The following is an 18,923-nucleotide window of genomic DNA, read 5'->3' on the forward strand; positions in this document are numbered from 1 at the left end:
AACATTTAAGTTATTCATATAATAAAAATCTAATAATATTGGCGTAACAAATTATTACATTTTTTTTTTTCAAAAAATTACATAAAACACAGAAAAAAAAAACAAATACAAATTAATTCGTTTACATTTTTTTTTTTATTTATCGTTTGCTTAACTTATTGCTCTCTGATGGATTTATATGAATTATTCACTCATCTATATTTTTTTTTAGATTAATATTAATTTAATTAATGCAATAGGTGCAAGCACCAACGCCACAATTGGTAGAATTCCACTGGATCCATTGCAGCCATCGGTGGTACACGTCCGGCAGTACAACGTTCGGACATAAGATGAAGTTGTGTCACGTGAACATCTATCCGCTGGCTCATCAATGTCCTCATAGAAACATGAACGGGAAATAACTTGCTTGCCATAAACTGCAAAGACAAAAAAAAAAAAAAATTGCACAGTTGTTAAGTTAAAATATCTTTTTAGTCAGATCTCTCTCAGAGATGTCTCAATTATTAATAATTTTTATATCAAATTGGCAATAATATAAAAATGAAAATACCTCCATAAGTTAACTTAAGGGGATACCACTTAAGAAAGAAGGTGGCATGCAAGCTAATTATACATGAAAAGAATTACCAATTTGATTTTTAATAAATTTTCAAATTAAATTACATCTATATGGTCGTTTGGTTGTTTCGTTTGGTTTCGTTTTTTTTTTTTTTTTATAAATCGATTGCCACTTGCCACTGCTTCATATCAGTTCTATAGGAGTGCTATAGCTAAGGCAATTCAATAAAAAAAAAAATAAAAAAAAGATAAACTGGAAAGATATTTTAAATGCAATTGCATCTCGGCATAGACTCTTGGTAGGTAAGTCGTAACTGGCGAGATTATGTGGAGATTGGCATCTGCGTATAGTTACGCATATTTCTTTGCCGTATTTGTCGTCGTCGTTGGCTGGCCGACCGGCTACCGATAAAAATCTATCTAGAAAACGTTTGAAATCGATTTAAGCATCAGGCTGGTTAAGCTCTGTGTAAGATAGTTTTTTTTTGTGTGTTTGGAAACAACCCGCATCTTTTTTTTTTTCAGTTTGGGCTTCATGAAAAATAAAAAAATAAAAAAAAAAAAAACCTATAGAAACGAGTGTTATAAGATGGTGGTGGCCAATTCAATGTTTAAATTCAATTTATACTATTCGATGCCGGCTCTATTGGGTCTCTATCTCTTAAAGATATATTGGATTAGGTACAATTTTTATTTATATATAAATTGCTATATTTTTATATGTATATTTAATGCCAAACAAAAATGTGGGAACTAACTATTATGAGGTCATTAATGGAAGTTTTTTTTTTATTTTTGTTGACTGTTTGGTTATTTTGAGGTGTAACGCAGTGTATAAATATGTTTGCAATTGCAAAAGATTTCTTATCTTTTTTTAAGATATCATTCAACAACATTTTGTGGGTGGATTTTTAGTGGGTTTAAATGCTGGTTAGGTTATGTTAGGGCAGGTTTTTGATAAAAATTATGAAATAAATTCAAAATAAAGCGAAACTGAAAAAGATAAAAGATTCCGATGAATGGAGCTGTAGGAGGTGTAGGAGTTGTATATTTTTAGAGTAAGGTGTAAATAGGACGGACCAGAGTTTTGGTTCAGACTTTGATTTGCAGATTAAAAAAAAAAAAACTAATTTTAAGAACTGATAATTTGTGTTGCTTACTTTTAAGCTTTAATTATTCCGATTTTCTACGATTTGAAAGGGAATATTGGACTAAATGCACTTATTTGGAAAGAGCTAAGTGAGTTTGATCTGCTCTCAAAATTTCATGCAAATATGTTTTTAAACAGAGGTGCTAGTTAAGTTTAAGTTTTAAAGCTCTTTTTTTTCTAAATTTTCTTGCCAAACAAATTAAATTTTCCGCTAAACTACGCCGGTTATAAGGGCAGTTAATGCTATCCAAGGCTTCAAAGTAACTGGCATTTGTCCATATACTAGCAAGCAGCAGCTAGAAAAAGCAATTCCTACCAAAAAGAAACCAAATACAAGTTTTACAAAAAACAAGCGAATGAAAGTAACTATAGGAAATGTCGAAATTTTCTCGGGACCATTAATCGAAGGCTAAATAGATTGTTCCTCATGCAAGGAGTGATGTGTCGATAAATACTCTGTTTATTTAAAGATAGGCAGTTTTATTTACGATTTTTGTGCGAACTTACACCTGTGCGCACAGCTGCGCACTCTTACAAACTAAGCCGCTAAGTTTTGAGTTTTTTTCGTTGCTTTGATTATAAACTAAAAAATACTCGTATATCTAAAAAAAAGTAGTTAAATTCTTTTTGTTATTGTTTTATTTGGTGTTTTGTCTAAAATGCGCACTCTTGTACCACCTTACCCTATTTCTTTTCCCAAAATAATTTATAATTCGATTTTTGTACAGACTAGTGAAGGTTAAACAAAGGTTAATGAATTTTACTTTCACTGGTCAACAAAATTGAACTTTTTTTTTGCCACAAGAACCAAGATATACTTTTCTATAGGTTTTTGATATGCTGAACTCGAATCTGAAGTGAAAAAAATTTGATTGGCCTCCGTTTTTCAGATATTACCGTTATAAAATGCTGAAAAACGTCATTTCGGCTGTTTTCTACCTTCTGATTTTAAAAGGGGTAATTCATTATAAACAAATTTGTACCTGTGATTATAAAAACAAATATTCTTCTTTCAGAAACTGTTTAAATTTTCCCAATATCTCTTTTATTGCTCGAAATATCTTAAATTTCAGTTAGTAAGCCAAAGAGAAACTAAATTTAATCTAAAGTTTAAGTCCCTGGTCATAAAATTTTTGCCACAAGAACCAAAAGAAAATCTTTTTTTGCATTTTATAACGGTAATATTTCAAGAACGGAGGTCAATAGAATTTTTCTGATTGCGGATTCGAGTTCAGCAACCCAAAAACCTTTAGAAAAGTATATTTTGGTTCTTGTGGCAAAAAAAGTTTAATTTGTTTGGCCAGTGCTGTTTCTGAGTCAAAGACCATTCCTTAAATTTTAAATATCTCGGGCAGTAGAAGAGATATCGGAAAGATTTAAACATTTTTTGGAAGAATAAAACCAGTTTTTATAGATACCGTTAAAAATTTTTTCATAATGAATTACCCCACATAAAACATAACCTCGAAAACAGCCAAAATGACGTTTTTCGGCATTTTCTAACAGTAGGTAATATTTCAAAAACAGAGGCCAATAAACATTTTCTAACTTCAGAATCGAGTTCAGCATATAAAAAACATATAGAAAACTATATTTTTGTTGTTGTGGCAAAAAGCTTGTTTCGGTGAGAGAAATAGAAAAAAAATAATAGGTAAATAGTTTGTTTTTGGAATAGTATGAAATGTTACGCATACACCACAGTGAACGGTTAAATTTAATATAAAAAACGGCGTATTTAAGGCCTAAATAAAACTTTCTAAAGCTTCTTTTCGAAAAAAAATAAACATTTTAAAAATGCTTGAGGGTGTTTTTATTCACTTTATTGGACTCCTGAAAAAGAAATAAAAAAAGTAATTTTTCTTGTTATCATGAGATGTAAAAATGCAAAAAAAAATTATGGCAATTTTCTATGACACATGGACCATCACAATAGAAATGTAGATAGCTATATCAAATGCAGTCTTATCACCTGTGCATTATTTTTTATAAATTAAGAGGTACGAGAGATTTTGGTGGATTTGGTCAAGACAATAAAGAGTCGTATGTTCTGGTGACTGGAAAAAAGTACATTTTTTTAGAAAAGTGGTATGTAGCAAAAAACTTTTTAGTTATGTGCAATAACATCATCTGTACCTACATTGAATCCCTGTGCCTTGTTAAAAAAAGCACTTTAAAATGCTTTTATTTGAAGTTTGGTACAAAACTTAAAAATGTTATTTCCGCATAGAAATTCACCTATTTTTAACTCAATTTTATTTAAAAATTAATTTTTTTTTTTTTTTTTCAAAAAGTATTGAGTGAAAGACAATCCATCTTGTATTCTATATTCGATTCATATCAACATTACAATTATGTCCAAAAGTGTGTCGGTCCGTGCTGTGGTTCTTCAGGTAGGTAGGTAGGTTTTTGGAAAATTCAAAGGTTCATTTTTTTATTTTTTAATATATTGTTTTTAGAACGTGCACCTCTCATAGAACAATTTCGACATGTTGCAATTTTCTCAAAAACGGTTCTAATGATTTTGATAAAATTGTTTTGTTTAATTGTTAACGCAATTTTGTTAAAAATCATAAAGGAGGTAGATACTTTGAAATACTTGAGCAAGTACATGCGACCCAGTCGTGGTTTTTATTTATCTCACAATATAAAACGAATATTTTTTAAATGTCTTTGAATTGGATATGAACTAAACTTGTCCTTTCGATGATAGCGAATGAGAAAAAAGTGGGTTTCGTATAGTTTTGTCTGTCTTTTACTTGAGCTACAGCCAAGCCATCACTGAAATTATTTTCTTTAAATTTGGATTTGAAAAAAAAAATACAAATTTGTTTTTTTTTTTAACAGATAAATGTTTTTCTTACAATTTTATTTTTATGTATATAAATTTTTATTATGTTTTTAATGACATACTAATTTTTTTTTTTTTTAAATGTTTGAAATTTTTTATACAGGGTGATTCAGGTGCAAAAAAGCTAGAGAGTGTAGGTTGGGTTAAGATAAGAAAAAAATCGTGCAGGAGGGGGTTATATTCCCCTTCGGCAATTTGAAAAATTGTCTAGATTACCTTAAAGAATCCTTCTATAAAGATAAAAACATACAAATCAGAGCCTTTATCATATTTTTTAATGTTTTAAATTTTGCAACAAAATTGTAATAAATTTTATGAACATTTTCAAATTCTTACATTTTTTTATTTCTATTATTTTGTTGTCTTATATTTCTTAATTATTCCTACAGTTTCTTACAGACGACATTTTGTAATAAATGAGTACAACGCCATGTTGAACTATGAAATATTTGTTATTTTACTTTGACGCATATAAAGTGGAAAACCCACAGGAGTTCTATAACGAAACAAATTTTCAATGTTTAATCACAAAACTGGTCTATGTTTTGCTAAGAAATCTATTTTTTTTTTAATTTATTTTCCTTTTCGAGATTTATGGTCTATATCTCGAAAAAAACAAAACACAACTCACCCAAAAAACTGTTCAAATAACTTAACCAGTTGAACATTTTTATTCGTATAAACATAAATCTGTTTAAAGACACGAATGCGAAAACAATTTGAAATAAATTCCAATATTCACCAACCCAACCCTCTACCAGCCCCCCTCCTCACACGATGAGGGTGCATTTAACTAAAGAAAAAAAAAAAAAAACAGAAATTGCACCTAGCCAAAATGATTGTGGAAATTATTTTCTTGTTTTCTTCAAAAAGTTTTGTATCTAACAGATATGTGGACTTTTTATGTTGGTGTGTGTATTATAAGACGCCCCTCCCAGGGGGGTTATTAAAATGGCTTATTCTAACGATACCATCTGTGAGGTATCTATACAATATGCCTACAACTGTGCGGTGCCGCAAATTTTATCTATGTAGGTATACGGCTTAGTTGTGTCGCACAAAAGTGTCGGACGCATAATGCAAAGCGATGGATCTGGTGCGTATATCGTATCTATGAGATTCTATCTCGCACAAATCTAGTGTTGGTAGACGATAATATGATGACGACGAAACGACAACGCGACGCAGGCGATTGTGCTGAGTTGTGGTGCAACTGCGCGCGGCGGCAGCGCAACTTTCTGATTTGGAATACATGCCGATCGATAAATTCGCTCTGCGAATGTAATTTGTGTTTGCTGTTGATGCTGTTACGAGCTATACGACGACTGTCGTTGCTGTTGTTTATTTTTTTTTTATTTTTTTTTTTTTAGCTAAGCTTGTATGTCAAATTTATTTGATTTCAAGTGGTCCCCGATTCGCATTATAAATAACCTTGAACCTATTCAGATAGATTTCATTGGATTTTATTCGCACAAGTGCTAGCTACAACAACAAACAACTATAGAGAATATATGCATTTTGAAAGAAGAGAAACACGCAGCTTAACAAATACCTTACCACCTGATGTGAACTGTCCGAGAGTATTTGCACACGGTTTTGTGCGGTGTTTGCGATTTGGATAAATGACCAAACGGTGACAGTTCACCCGCCGCAGGATCCGCAATAATATTTTAATGCGTCAAGTTCTTGGTGTACATATAATGAAAAATTGACCAGTCAAATACACAGATATTTCTTGAGGCGTTTTGAGTTATGAATTCGATAATCGACAAGTCTTTGATGAAATATGATACCAATTTTTGACACACATTTTATTAGAGATTTGGGAGAAGTGTTAGAAAAATGTTTTGAAACTATTAATCAATGGAAGTAATTTAGTTTTCAGAGTAAGAGTAGGGAGTTAACTTGGATAGTTAAGATAGTTAAAACTAGCGAACAGTTAAAGTCATTATTAAGTGTTATTGGGGATTGCATAGGCTTTACGTGTGGAGCCGCTGGTAGTTGAGATTAGAATTTAACGTCGATAAGTCACACCACTGCGCTTACATATCTTATTCAAGGCGGGCACATAGAGATAATGGAAATAAATATAAAATGGCGGATAGATTTAGACTTTTTAACTCCCTGACAAGCTAATTTAAATTTGATAAATGGTAGCGCATTTTAACTTTACCAATCTCCAATCATATTGAAGTTTGTTATTAGTTTCAAATCTGGATTTTTCTGCTCGCAATAGGCACACAAAGTATGAGAATCCATCATTTGGTGAATGTGTGCCCGTCATACGTAAACCGTCTCGTAATTATATTTTCGGTGTCGTGAAATGCAGATGTATTTTGGAGGAAGCCTTTATGTTTAATAGCATAATTATTTACTGGTTCTTTCAATGAATACCATTACTTATATATGAAAAAAAAATCATGTGTGCAATTCACACGTGGTAGAAGTGAAACCTTAAAAAATCATTTTTCTTTCAAAAAAAAAAAAAAAAAAAATAGAAAAAATCTACCTTTTTTTATTCCATCACCTTTAAATTCATTTTTTTTATATAGCAACCTATTAAAAATTTAATACCATTTGAAAGCTTATTATTTCACCTTTTATATGATGATTCAATTATATTCCTGTCATGTCTACAAAAAAAGGAAGAATTTTTAAAGCCAACCACTGGTGGCTGGCCACCGGCAACAGATTTCCACAGGTGTTTTGAGGTATTTTTCAAGTTTTCCAATTTAAGATTTTGTAATTTGTAGAGCACGTGCCGTTATGTGTGATATATGAAATAAAAATATGAAAATTGTATGTGCTCTAGATCAAAAGATATAATGTGTTTAGAAAAAGAAAATCTTTTTACCGTAATCTAAGGATTTGGAATATGAAATTCTGCAAAATTATAGTTTATTTAATTACCTATCTACAGTATAAATTTCATTTATCTATCTACAAAAAAAAAAAGAACAAGTTATAATCAAATAATTTTTCTTGTCGCTTTTTCCATTTCATTTTGTTTCAAATCACTACGATACTAAAGAAGTTTTCACTTCAAAAAAATAATCTTGAACTTGAATAGCTACTCATTTCATGTTTCTTTTCATATTTCCAATATAAAGATAAACTACAATTGTGTCTAAGACACATTCTTTTTAAGTATATCAGTATTTTCACTGGTCACTATGGCGTATGAGTAACATATTTTTTCTTTGAAAAACTCTACAGTACATTTGTTATTTTATAACCCTACCTCTTGTCAATCATTTAAATAAAATACATCAAATCAATTCAGAAAAATAAGTATTTGCAAAATATTGGTTAGCCTAAAGCTATTTGTTTAAGCGGTAGAATTTCGTGAACCTAGTGTGAAGGAGTAGGTTGATTGGAGCCTTTGGAATTTCTTCAATATTTTTTTTAACCAATCAAACAACTGGAAAAACAGCTCTTTAAAATGAAACCTAATTCAATTCTCTTAGGAAAAAATATATATATCTTTTTTTCTCTAAGCCTATTTTTTATATTTTACTGTGATTATTTCATGTCAAAAAAACGAGCATATTTTTTTCTTGTTATCTAAAAATGTTACTATTAAAATATTGGAAATTTCATACAAATAGCGTCCTTCTTGATGTTTTTTTTATCTTTTTTATTAATTTCATCCATCTATGCATCAAAATAAAAAAATTGTATAAATAAAAACTTTCAAAACTTGGGGCAAAAAAATATACAGTTTTTCCCGTTATTCGGTGAAATATTATGTTAGAAATCCAATTTTTTGCACACGTACCTAAATCAATCTTACCTTGAAATATAATTGAGTTTAAGATTTTATGTAAGCTTTCGAAAACTCCTTAAAAATAAATTAAAAAAAACACTAAAAAAAGCTCCTAAAAAAAGGTGTTTTTAAAAAAACTACCCCTTGCATAGTTTTAAATAAAAAAAAACCGTTCATAACTCAGTATTAAATTTTTTTTTTTTAATTTTGCAACCATTTCTGCATTCTTCTAACAAAAAGAACTTTCTACGACTAACCGTTTCAAAAATAATTTTTTAACACATTGACCTTGACTTGGCCTATAAGATGAAATTGTGGGAAGTGGAACGTGAGGTTGAGTTATGCTTTTTCATGTTATCAGGCAGGGTTCATCGATTTATAAGACTTTATAACGTCAAATTAGCGTTCAAACACGCGATCGAATTTATACTTCACACTCAGAGAAATTCCGTTTGCTATTCCTAGTTTTATTTTATTTTATTGCGCTACTAGATAGGCCATTTTGTAAAAGTGTTTGCAACTAGAGCAGTAGAAAGCGATAACATAGACAAGAGCGAAATAAGCCACAAAGGTGACAAAGGCAACAGGAGCAGTTAAGCAGCTTCACAAAATAGAAATGCGTATGTTGTAGTCGCTGAGTTAATTAGGTAATATCGATAAAAGAAATTTTTCTTTGAAAACTAGATGGTGCTACTAGTTTATCCCTTTGAAATTCTTGTCAAATAGATGACCAATTTTTCTATGGAGCCTGGGCCCTGGGCGTACACCAACGAGGCTAGTATCAAATAAAAGCTTATATTGAGCTCTAATTATTGAGCCAAATATTTTCAAAATTGGTTTTTGTGATTTAGAGATATTTGAGTCTGAAGTTTGGGACAAAAAATCAGAAAAATCGGATTTTTTCGAAACAAAAACAGTTTTGGAACCAAATGAAAGGTTTAAGTATAATACCTTTCGACTGATACTAATATCTTTTTCCTATGCTCAGTATTTTTGTATATATGGTTCTAAGACTTTTTTTGAAGAAAATTCCTTAAGACTGATTTCTACGACTGATATCTCGAAAGAATAAGTTATGACATACACTTTTATTACACCAATGCAATCTTCAATTGATAACCTTATTTCATTTACATAAAGGTTACATTACTTCAAACAAAACCATATACTTCGGATGCTATGAAGATTTGTTTCGAAAAAATCAGATTTTTCTGATTTTTTCGTCCTCAACTTCAGACTCAAATATCTCGAAATCCCCGAAACCAATTTTGAAAATATTTGGCTCACTAATAGGTATAGCTCAATATAAGCTTTTTTTTGATACTATCTAGTCTCGTTAGTGTGCGCCCTGGGCCCAAAAATGGGTCATGTCCTTTCACTGTAAAAGATTAGTCTCCGAAAAGAAGTATTACTTTAAAAAACTCAAAGGGTCACAAACATTTTTTTACCATAAAAAAGTTTTGTTCAAAAAAAAGAATGTTCCACATACGCCAAAGTGACAGTTTAAAACTACACTTTTAAAATCAATACAAAATTGAAAATTTTACTTTTAAACCTCAAACTCACTCCAAATTAAATCTATCTAGAACGGTCATTCTCATTAATTAGCAAAATTACAATATCAACTATCCAAACATGAATTAAATTCATCAAATTAAAAAAAAAAAAAAAATTGAAAACAAAAAAAAAAGCTAAATAAATAACCAAACGTGCATCCATGTGCATTTCCACAAAATAACGAAGTAGTTTTGCGCGAGAATCGAAAAACCGTATCTGCCAACATTTCAGCCATTTTCCAACTAATTAAGTTGTACAGCAAGCGATTTAGCTATTTAGTGGACAGAGTGCGGCTTTGGCATCATGAAAAAAATAAAAGACGACTAATAGATACTTTTTTCCGCTAAATTAATTATGAATTCGTTTACATGGTGGATTGTCCCCAACTTATAAGAGTATTATATTGAAAAAAAAGCCTCTTTCTTCGTCCCGATCCCGAAATTGCAATCACTTGTTGAAATGCTATAGAGTTGCAAGCAAGACACAATATTATACAATGTGTGTTGCTAGACTTGGAGTATATCTACGCGTAGTATCTACGCGAGAGTATCTTTTTTTTAACTATTTATTTGCCAATTTAGTTGTTTGTTTGTTTTCAATTCGCTTTGTCGAATATATTTATGTTGGATTTTTGCCTATAACCAGCTTCAAAACTAGACTTTTATGGTGTGGTCAGGTTTTGTATGGTTTATGGCTTGACTCTAGAGCTTACTGTATGTTGCAGGATGTTGCTATTTATATGTAGGTTTGAGTTTATTCTTTTATATCTTCTGTCCATCTGTAGTTTTTTTTTGTTTTTTTCTAAAAATTTTTGTTGAATGTTCACCCTGCAAATGGATAATTGCGGCAATTATGAAATTTATTCGAGATGGTATTGTCGATTCGTGGTCCATTGGAGAGGTGAGTTACAAAGATACAAAGACTTTATAAAAAAAAAAAAATGTATACAAAAAAAGATCCAATCCATTAGGGGGATTATGCAATTAACGCGCGTAACGCTGCTGCTTGGAGATCTCCGTGAGAGGTTTGGTCTTTTGTATAATTGCTATGTGAGGAATTAAGCATTCCTTGCATGTTCAAAAATGTTGTTTTTGTGTTTGATTTTTTTTTTCTTTTTTATTTATTATTTTGACGTGCCGAAATGCTTGTCAAATTGACTATGGCTTAGTCGAAATTAAATTAAAAATCACATAAAGATATACTATGTGATTGGCTCCGTGTTACTCTGGAGTACAAAGCTTGCCGACATGTGCATTTTACCAAAAGTTAATTTACCGTAAGCATAAGATCATTGTGTTTGGCATTCAAGTAGCTGGAGTTGTTGATGTTTGTCTCATATGCGGGCTACAAGTTATGGAAAAATTCCACAACAAAACATAAAAAAAAAACAAAAATAAACAAAAACATGCTGGCATGAATGCACGTTGATTTTGAGTGGCTTAGAGGAACTTGTTGACCTAATAACGAAATTGTGTCTTTGTTTTGATATGCTAAAGCCTTGATATCTAGTTCATTCATTCATTCTGAACTGAAGTATTCTAAGATATTGTAAGCCTATCGAATAATGAAAATATGTAGTTATTTATTAGAACTTTATATTGTTTGAGTGAAACCAATTCAAATTTGAGTGCTACGAAAGGAAGTCACAACGAGTAAGGATGAATTTTGAACTAGGTAAACTAATCTTGGTTTTTATGTAATAGTTGGTAAATATTGAATGCATAGTTTGGTATAGGTAGGTACACAAACATTTTAGAAGAGAATGTTTGGTTTTATCATGATTTATTTAATGTGGATTTTTAAGTAGGAAGTCAAGTTCAATGTTTCGAACGTGTCTCTTTATTTAATTAATTTTGGGAGCATATCGGAATCCGAATCCCGATTTTCACTATCCCGTTTTCTGAAATCCGAAAAAGAAATGTTTAAAATCCTGTTTCTAAAGTACTGTTTTTTTTTAAATACCACTTATAATAATCCTGTTGAAGCAAAATCCTGTATCTAGAAAGCCCGCATTTTAAACCCCCTTTATCCCGCAAATCCAGTATTTTCATAACTGCTTCTCAATATGGTACACTTCAATTACCTAGCAGTTCCTCAATGATAAAAAATGCAAATGAAAAAAAAATGAAAATAAAATTTTAATTGCAAATAAAAAAAAAATTGCTTTGAAAATAAATACAATGGAAAATGTGGTAAATATTTTTTTTTAATATTACTCCATTTTTTTACAATTTTGACCTTGCATTAGCTCCTATTTCAAATATAATAATAAAGCTAATGTAAGTTCAAATAGTCAAAATTGTAAAACAAAATAGTCGAACATTAAAAAAAATATATTTAATAGTCTTATATATTTTTTTATTGAAACTATAGGTAGTACAGAGAAGCTGACATAATATGTAAGCTGTGAATAGATAACGGTTAACTCTTTTTTTTAGTTGTAGTTTTTGGAAAAACTGGATTTTTGAGCAAGAGAAATGTTTATGATTATGATTAAGTGTCGAATACAAGTTTATTAATCTCCCGATTTTTTAATTACGCTTTTGGAATCAACACAAGAAGATTTAATTTAGCTTTTGACGGCCTTTAGTCCAAATAAAAATTTGGTGTTTCTTCCCGGAATTTAGGGCTTATTCTTCTACTTTACTGATTTCAGTAGTATGTAGCTATATAGAATTTTTATTATAAAACCAATCTTCTTCTTCTTCAACACAAGATGTTTTATTTTTAAAATCGTGGCGATTTTAAAAAACAGTATTAAAAATAAACGGGATTTTAATGACATGAATTTAAAAAACAGGATTATGAAAATCGGGATACCGAACCTAACCCATTTAATTTTGAGGTAATAATTTTGAGGTACTAATTTTTCATGAAGCAAGTGAAAAAAAATTACATTTTTTTCTTCGCACAACATTTTGTCAATTCCTTTACATGAGAATCTATCATAAGTTTCACAACACCGGAAAGCTTATTATTTCAGCTTGAATTATATGACTCAAACTTCTAGCCGAACGACCGTAGCGAAATTTATTTTTTTTTTGGAAATTTTACAGTTCTTGTGGATACCTACTCAGCTTTTTTTTAATTCAAGATTTTGAAGCTTGAAGTGAGCTTGTATGATATGCATGTATATCAAATAAAAAATGAAAGTTTATATTATTTAATTATAAAGTAATATAAATCAAATTTCCACGTGTTCTGCGTAAAATGTTATTACGTGTCAAAAAAAGACCAATATTTTTTTTTTAATGTCTCAGAAATATGACTATACAAATAATGAAACTGGAGTCCTTCTTACTATCTACATATGTATCTTTTTTTATTAATTTTATCCATCTATCTATCAAAGTAAAAAAAAAAAATACACCTACAAAACGCTTGAAAACGGTCAAAAAGTTTTTTCCCGTTATTCAAATTTGCATAGTTTAAGCTAAGTATAGAGTTCTTCTAGCAAATTAAAAAAAAAAAAAACCAATCCATTTCTTATGGGAGAGTTTTTTTTTTTAGATTTTGTCCGAAAAAAAAATGTTTTTTTATTCACCACAGCTGTAAACCAAAATCAAAAAAAAATTATACTCATCACGATTTTTTTTCGCAAAACAATGTATTTGCGGAAAAAACGTACAAATGTCATCTGTTCACCACATACATTTTTTTCATGAGACAATATTTGTTTTATCAAAACGTTTTAAAACCACGATATCTTCTAAACGATATCCCGATATAGTGTCATAACATTTTTTTTAGGGAATTACAAAACCTACAAGTCATCCATATACTTTTTTCTGATAGCTTCTTCCGTTTCAACACTAACACTCGGTTTAGTTGTATAGTTGGGATGCTGAACTGAAAAAATAACACTTGAATTTGTAGCAAAATCGTTACAGCCCTCGAAAATGTAAAAGGGAAGCATCCGTTCCAAACGAGAAGTTAATAAACTACAACTATCAGAACTTCATATAGAAATCATCGGAAGAAATTTGAAAAAAAAAATGTCCAAATGCTAAGGCAGTGGAAAAGTAATAATGTACAGATGTACCTACAGGTACATACCGAAACGGACAGTATGACTAAAATCTTGTTTTTATTTCTACATTGTCGTATTTTGGAATTGATAGGATCATATTTTTAATAAGTTGCGTTACGTTAAACAAAATGATTTTTCATCGTGCTGTGAAAATTGATGTGACAGCCAAGTTGTCAAAATAAAATAAAATTGTGAAGCAAATAAGCCATATTGAGTATGTATTTATTTAGTAATTAAATTGATTTATGAAAGCCTTCGCATTGTTGTAGTATTCATATTCATATGTATATTATTATATATTTATATATTTACATGGGAAGAGACAAGACAACGTCTGCCGGGTCAGCTAGTTGTCTCGTATATGAAACTTAATGAATCAATTTTACTTTGCCACGTGTAAATTTGCTCGTACAAATAGTAATTTTATACCTTATTCACCAATTTGGTTTGAGAACAATATAACCTTGACGCTTTTCAAGTCGACTAAGTATTATTGAGTTCATTTTTTAAGCTTTATAACTTTGTTCATGTTATTCAAAACTCGTGATTCGTGACTTATATCAATCTAACTTATAACATCTTCTCAACACAAAACTTCATAAACAATAAGTCTCTGAATCACGTCTTATTAAGTGATCACCACTTTTTGACCCTGAATCTTCTGAGCGAAACAATAATAATTCTCATCTAATTATTGCTACCAATTGAGACTGACAAACACAAAACAGATCAATCTTCTGCATCCACACAACAAGATTTTTATCCTTTCCCACAATTAACTGGAGTTGTCATTAGATTGAAGTTTGTTGCACGAAGTCAACTCAATTTAGTCAACACTATAATTGGCAACATATTACAAAGGTGCGTCAATTTGCTAACGAATCCCAAGAGAAAAAAAAAAAACAACAACAACAACAACAGACCCTTTCATCACCACATTAATCAAATTTGCATTTTATACCCCACAGAGTGTATTTTACTGCAGCGGGTCGTTTATTTGTCCGGGGCTTGATCGTGACCCAATCTAATTGCTTCGCACGCCATACAACCGCCCGATATACCCAATACCCATTCCGAACCGAAGCCACCCGCCATATTGCAATTTCGATCGTTTCGTTACAAGATCGCAATTTGTTAATTAATTATTCCATTTCTGAATGTTGAAGAAAAATATTTTTCTTTTTAGATTTGAAATATTTTCAAATTAAAGAAAACAAAAAAGAAAAAAAAAATGACTGCATCAGTTTTTGACGCAGCGGGTGGCTGCAACTACTGCAACTACTGCTCCAGCAATGTAGCCTCACCGTTTGTCTCACAAACAAATGTGGCCCAAGTGCATTGTCTCGGGTCTAGGCGCGATAAATCATACAGCAAATTAACACCATGATGACTGTCAGGGTTTCAACAAATACAATTCTATAAGTACCAACCAGTGGCACTTACACTTTTTTTTCTTTTAATTTGTGAGAGACAGAGTGATGAAATGTGATCAAAGTGAACAGGGTTGTCACTTTTGTTAGCATAGGGGTTGGGTATTGGATTACAATTTCCTATGGTAGGAAATATTTATAATAGAATTCAAAGAAAAGCGAAAAATTGTGGACACCGTGATCTTAGTTATAATATTCTTAATAAATTACTGGCTTTTTAATGGCAATCATACTACACATTAATTGAGAAGATAGTTTTAAAAGCTGAAACACAATCACGCTTTGCCGTCGATTTTGACAACTGCGAAAAGTTCAACTATAGGAAATCTGTGTATCCTCACACAATGACGCTTTTCTTACGTACGCTTTTTTTGACAAACGTAAGGAAACGTAAGAAAGCGAGCAAAAGTTCAACCAGACTGAACTTTTGCTCGCTTCCTGACATTTAACAGACATAGTTACAGTCACCCACATTATTATTGCGCCAAATGTGAATAAAAAAAAATAAATTGTTGCAAAACTACGTGTGTTTTTTAATTTCTCTATATAGATTTTGCACAAAAAAACGACATCGGGATATTTTAAATCAAAACAATTTACGTATTAAAAACAAAAAAAAATTAATGATGTTTTAGACTGAGTTTTATTGTTAAAAACAATATATTTTGATTGGTTTTGTTTTTATAACTATAGGATTAAAGAATAAACAAATTTCTATGCATTTTTTAAACACATTAATATCCTTTTTCATTTTTCCACAATTAAATCAAGATAAAGACTTGGCCCAATAATTTTGTGAGTGACTGTGTTTTTTTTATTTGACAGCAGATTTTATGTTGCAATTAGCTGTTCAAAGTCAAAGTGACAGAAGCGCGCTTTGAGGATTTCTCAACGTAACGCAACGAAGCGACGCCCTGAAGCGTGATTGTGTTTCAGCTTTAAACCTTTCTTTCAAAAATATAAATGAGACTGTTTCACCATTAAATCATTAAAGCCCCTTCAGTTGGACGTTAAAAAAAATTACACATCCATATTCAAAACTTAAACATTTTGGCGTCCTGTTAATATGGCTTTTAGAGAATGAAGATGTCCATGAGTTAAATTCTCTACCACGAACTTGAATTTGTCCCCACGCAAATTTTTAAAATTATTCATTTTCAATGAATACGCTGATAAATTGCATTAGAAACTTTACAGGAACCTGGATACCTGGGGATCGCTGCAGAGCGCCCCCGCACAGTGCGGCGACTAGTGGAAAAAAATTTAAAAAAAGAATTTGCCAAAAATGTGAAGCAAGTATGCCAAATTCAAGGTAATAAGTCTGAATGTATAAATCGACAGTTAATTTATGATAAAGTTCAATTTTCTGTTGTCAGAGATCCTCAGAAGATCAATAAAAAAAAAAAACAAACAATTAGAGTAAGATTTGTTGTTACCGGTTAAAAGACCATTTACTGAAGAAAAAAGGAACATATGATATTTTTTTTGCTAGGTTCACATTCAGGAGAGAAAATATAATTATTCTAACTGCATATTTTTTTTTTTTCTACATGTAGGTAAATTTAAATTTTTTTTGAGAGTCCAAATCAAAGCTTCTTTGTTCGTGGTAAGTACTAACTTTGATAAGCCATATATTTTGAGAGGGGTCAGATGGGAAAAAAGTGTTTTTATTTAAAGAAAGAAAACAATTATATCTTTTAAAAAAAGTAAGTTTTGTCTTGCAACAAGTGTTTGTTTACGAGTATTTTTTACATAATGTGTTCAGCTAGGGAGCTTTTTGATGTTTGTTTTTCCAACCCAACAGCCCGATTGCGTGGTGTTTTGCAGTTAATGAAGTCAAAACTAAATATGCAATCAAATTTAGAGCCTGAAAATCAAGAAATCTTAGCAAAACACTTGTTTTTTTTTTATTTTTTTTCCGAATTCCCATACATACAAGTTCCTGGATCGAATCATGTATACAAAAGTAGGCGTGGCAGGGGGCGAATAGGGTCGACACTATTTCGTACTTTTGAACTCGCCTAGATAATCAAATTTCTTCAATTTTATTCAAATTGTGCAAGCCGTTTTCTAGATATAAATATGCACACTCAGAAGTGGGCGTAGCAGGGGGCGCGGAAATTTCGTTAAAGTTTGTAAAACGTGTTGTTATTACATTTAAAAGCAATTTTTTTTTCCAAACTCAACTTTTTTTTTTAAATTTGATTTTTTTCCAACATCTCCATACAATCAACGCACTGTGCGCCGGTACCTACTATTGAAAAGTTTCGAATGAAAAAATATTCGGTATATACATAATGTATAATTAATCCTTTGCGCAAAGAAGGCGAATAGAGGATAGAAAAAATTGTGAAGTCTATAACCTTTTGCAAGATGTGGATGTACTCTAAAAATCTAAAGCAAATACAATACATTGGCTCACTATATCAGGTTCAAAACCTTTGCAGCAAACAATAATGTCAAAATCTTGGTAGACAATAATTTGCCACAGAATTCCTCCGCACATTAAATTTTTAAATAAAAAAGATGTTCAGTTGGAAACTAAGACTTATGATTTGTACACCTCAACCTATATTTGAGACTAAATGTTGCATTGGCTAATATTTGGATAGAAGGGTTAAACCAAAACAAAAAAAAAATCTCTAACAAACAAATTTTTAAAAAAATATTAAAAACTATTTTTACTTTAAGTGGAGCGATTGAATATAGTTGAGGTTACTTGAACTTTAAAATTGTATTTGTCTTTTTAGTATTTTGATACCAACTTTTTGTTGGAAGTCAAAACTATTTAAAGACAATTTTTTGTATTTTTAAAATCAAATTTATTTTCTTTTTCAAAGATTGAATTAAAATATTCTTTTATGAATTTTTAAAAATCTTAAATATTACTAAAAAAAACTTTAACCTTACGTACCTACCGCTACCTGTCATGCATTTTATTTCGTTTCTTTTAATATGGGTCTCCTAGGCTTAGTTTTTTAAATTTTCTTTAATTTAAATTTTGGAGTTTGTTAGACTTTTAAATATTCTCTACTAAGGGCCGGTTTGTTCACACTCGATTATCTTTTAATCAGGGATTTTTTACGGAATAATCCTTGATTAAAAGATAAACGATTGTGAACAAAATGAAATTCATTTGCAGAATTAACTAACTAATCCTTAGAGGTACTTCTTAATTTCGCCCAAAGCAAATTTTTATGAGTTTGGGGTTCAGGTATTTATGGTGGTTCTTAAAAGTTTTGACCAGATGAAGCGGACTATGAATCGCAAGTCAATATCACGGTATAAAATTTTTGTTAAACTTGTTTATGGCAAAAATTCATTACAAAAAATATTCCTAACTTTTTTATTTATTGCAATAAGAAAAAAGTTTGTATAATTTCTAGAACAGATATAAACTTAAAAATGTTGGAATCTTATGAAGCTAAAAGTATTTGTTTTTTTTTTTTTAAACAATCTAATTGAAATTCAAAAAACAGGAAGGTAAGACTAAAAACTTGGAACATACATAGGTATGTAACTATGTAGCTGTACATAGGTACGTGTCGAGTTATTTTATTTTTTTTTTCTTACAGCATACA

General features: G+C 30.5%; 1 protein-coding gene across 1 annotated transcript in view; it reads right to left on the reverse strand.

Moving 5' to 3' along the window:
- Positions 1-200: 200 nt before the first annotated feature.
- Positions 201-18,923, reverse strand: part of LOC129905777 (uncharacterized) — a 46,771-nt gene continuing 28,048 nt past the window's right edge. Inside the window, exon 3 of the mRNA XM_055981346.1 lies at positions 201-419. Coding sequence (XP_055837321.1) covers positions 208-419 — 212 coding nt within the window. The 3' untranslated portion in view covers positions 201-207. The remainder of the gene's footprint in view (positions 420-18,923) is intronic.

This window comes from Episyrphus balteatus, chromosome 1 (genome assembly GCF_945859705.1).
Source record: "Episyrphus balteatus chromosome 1, idEpiBalt1.1, whole genome shotgun sequence".
Classification (NCBI taxonomy): domain Eukaryota; kingdom Metazoa; phylum Arthropoda; class Insecta; order Diptera; family Syrphidae; genus Episyrphus; species Episyrphus balteatus.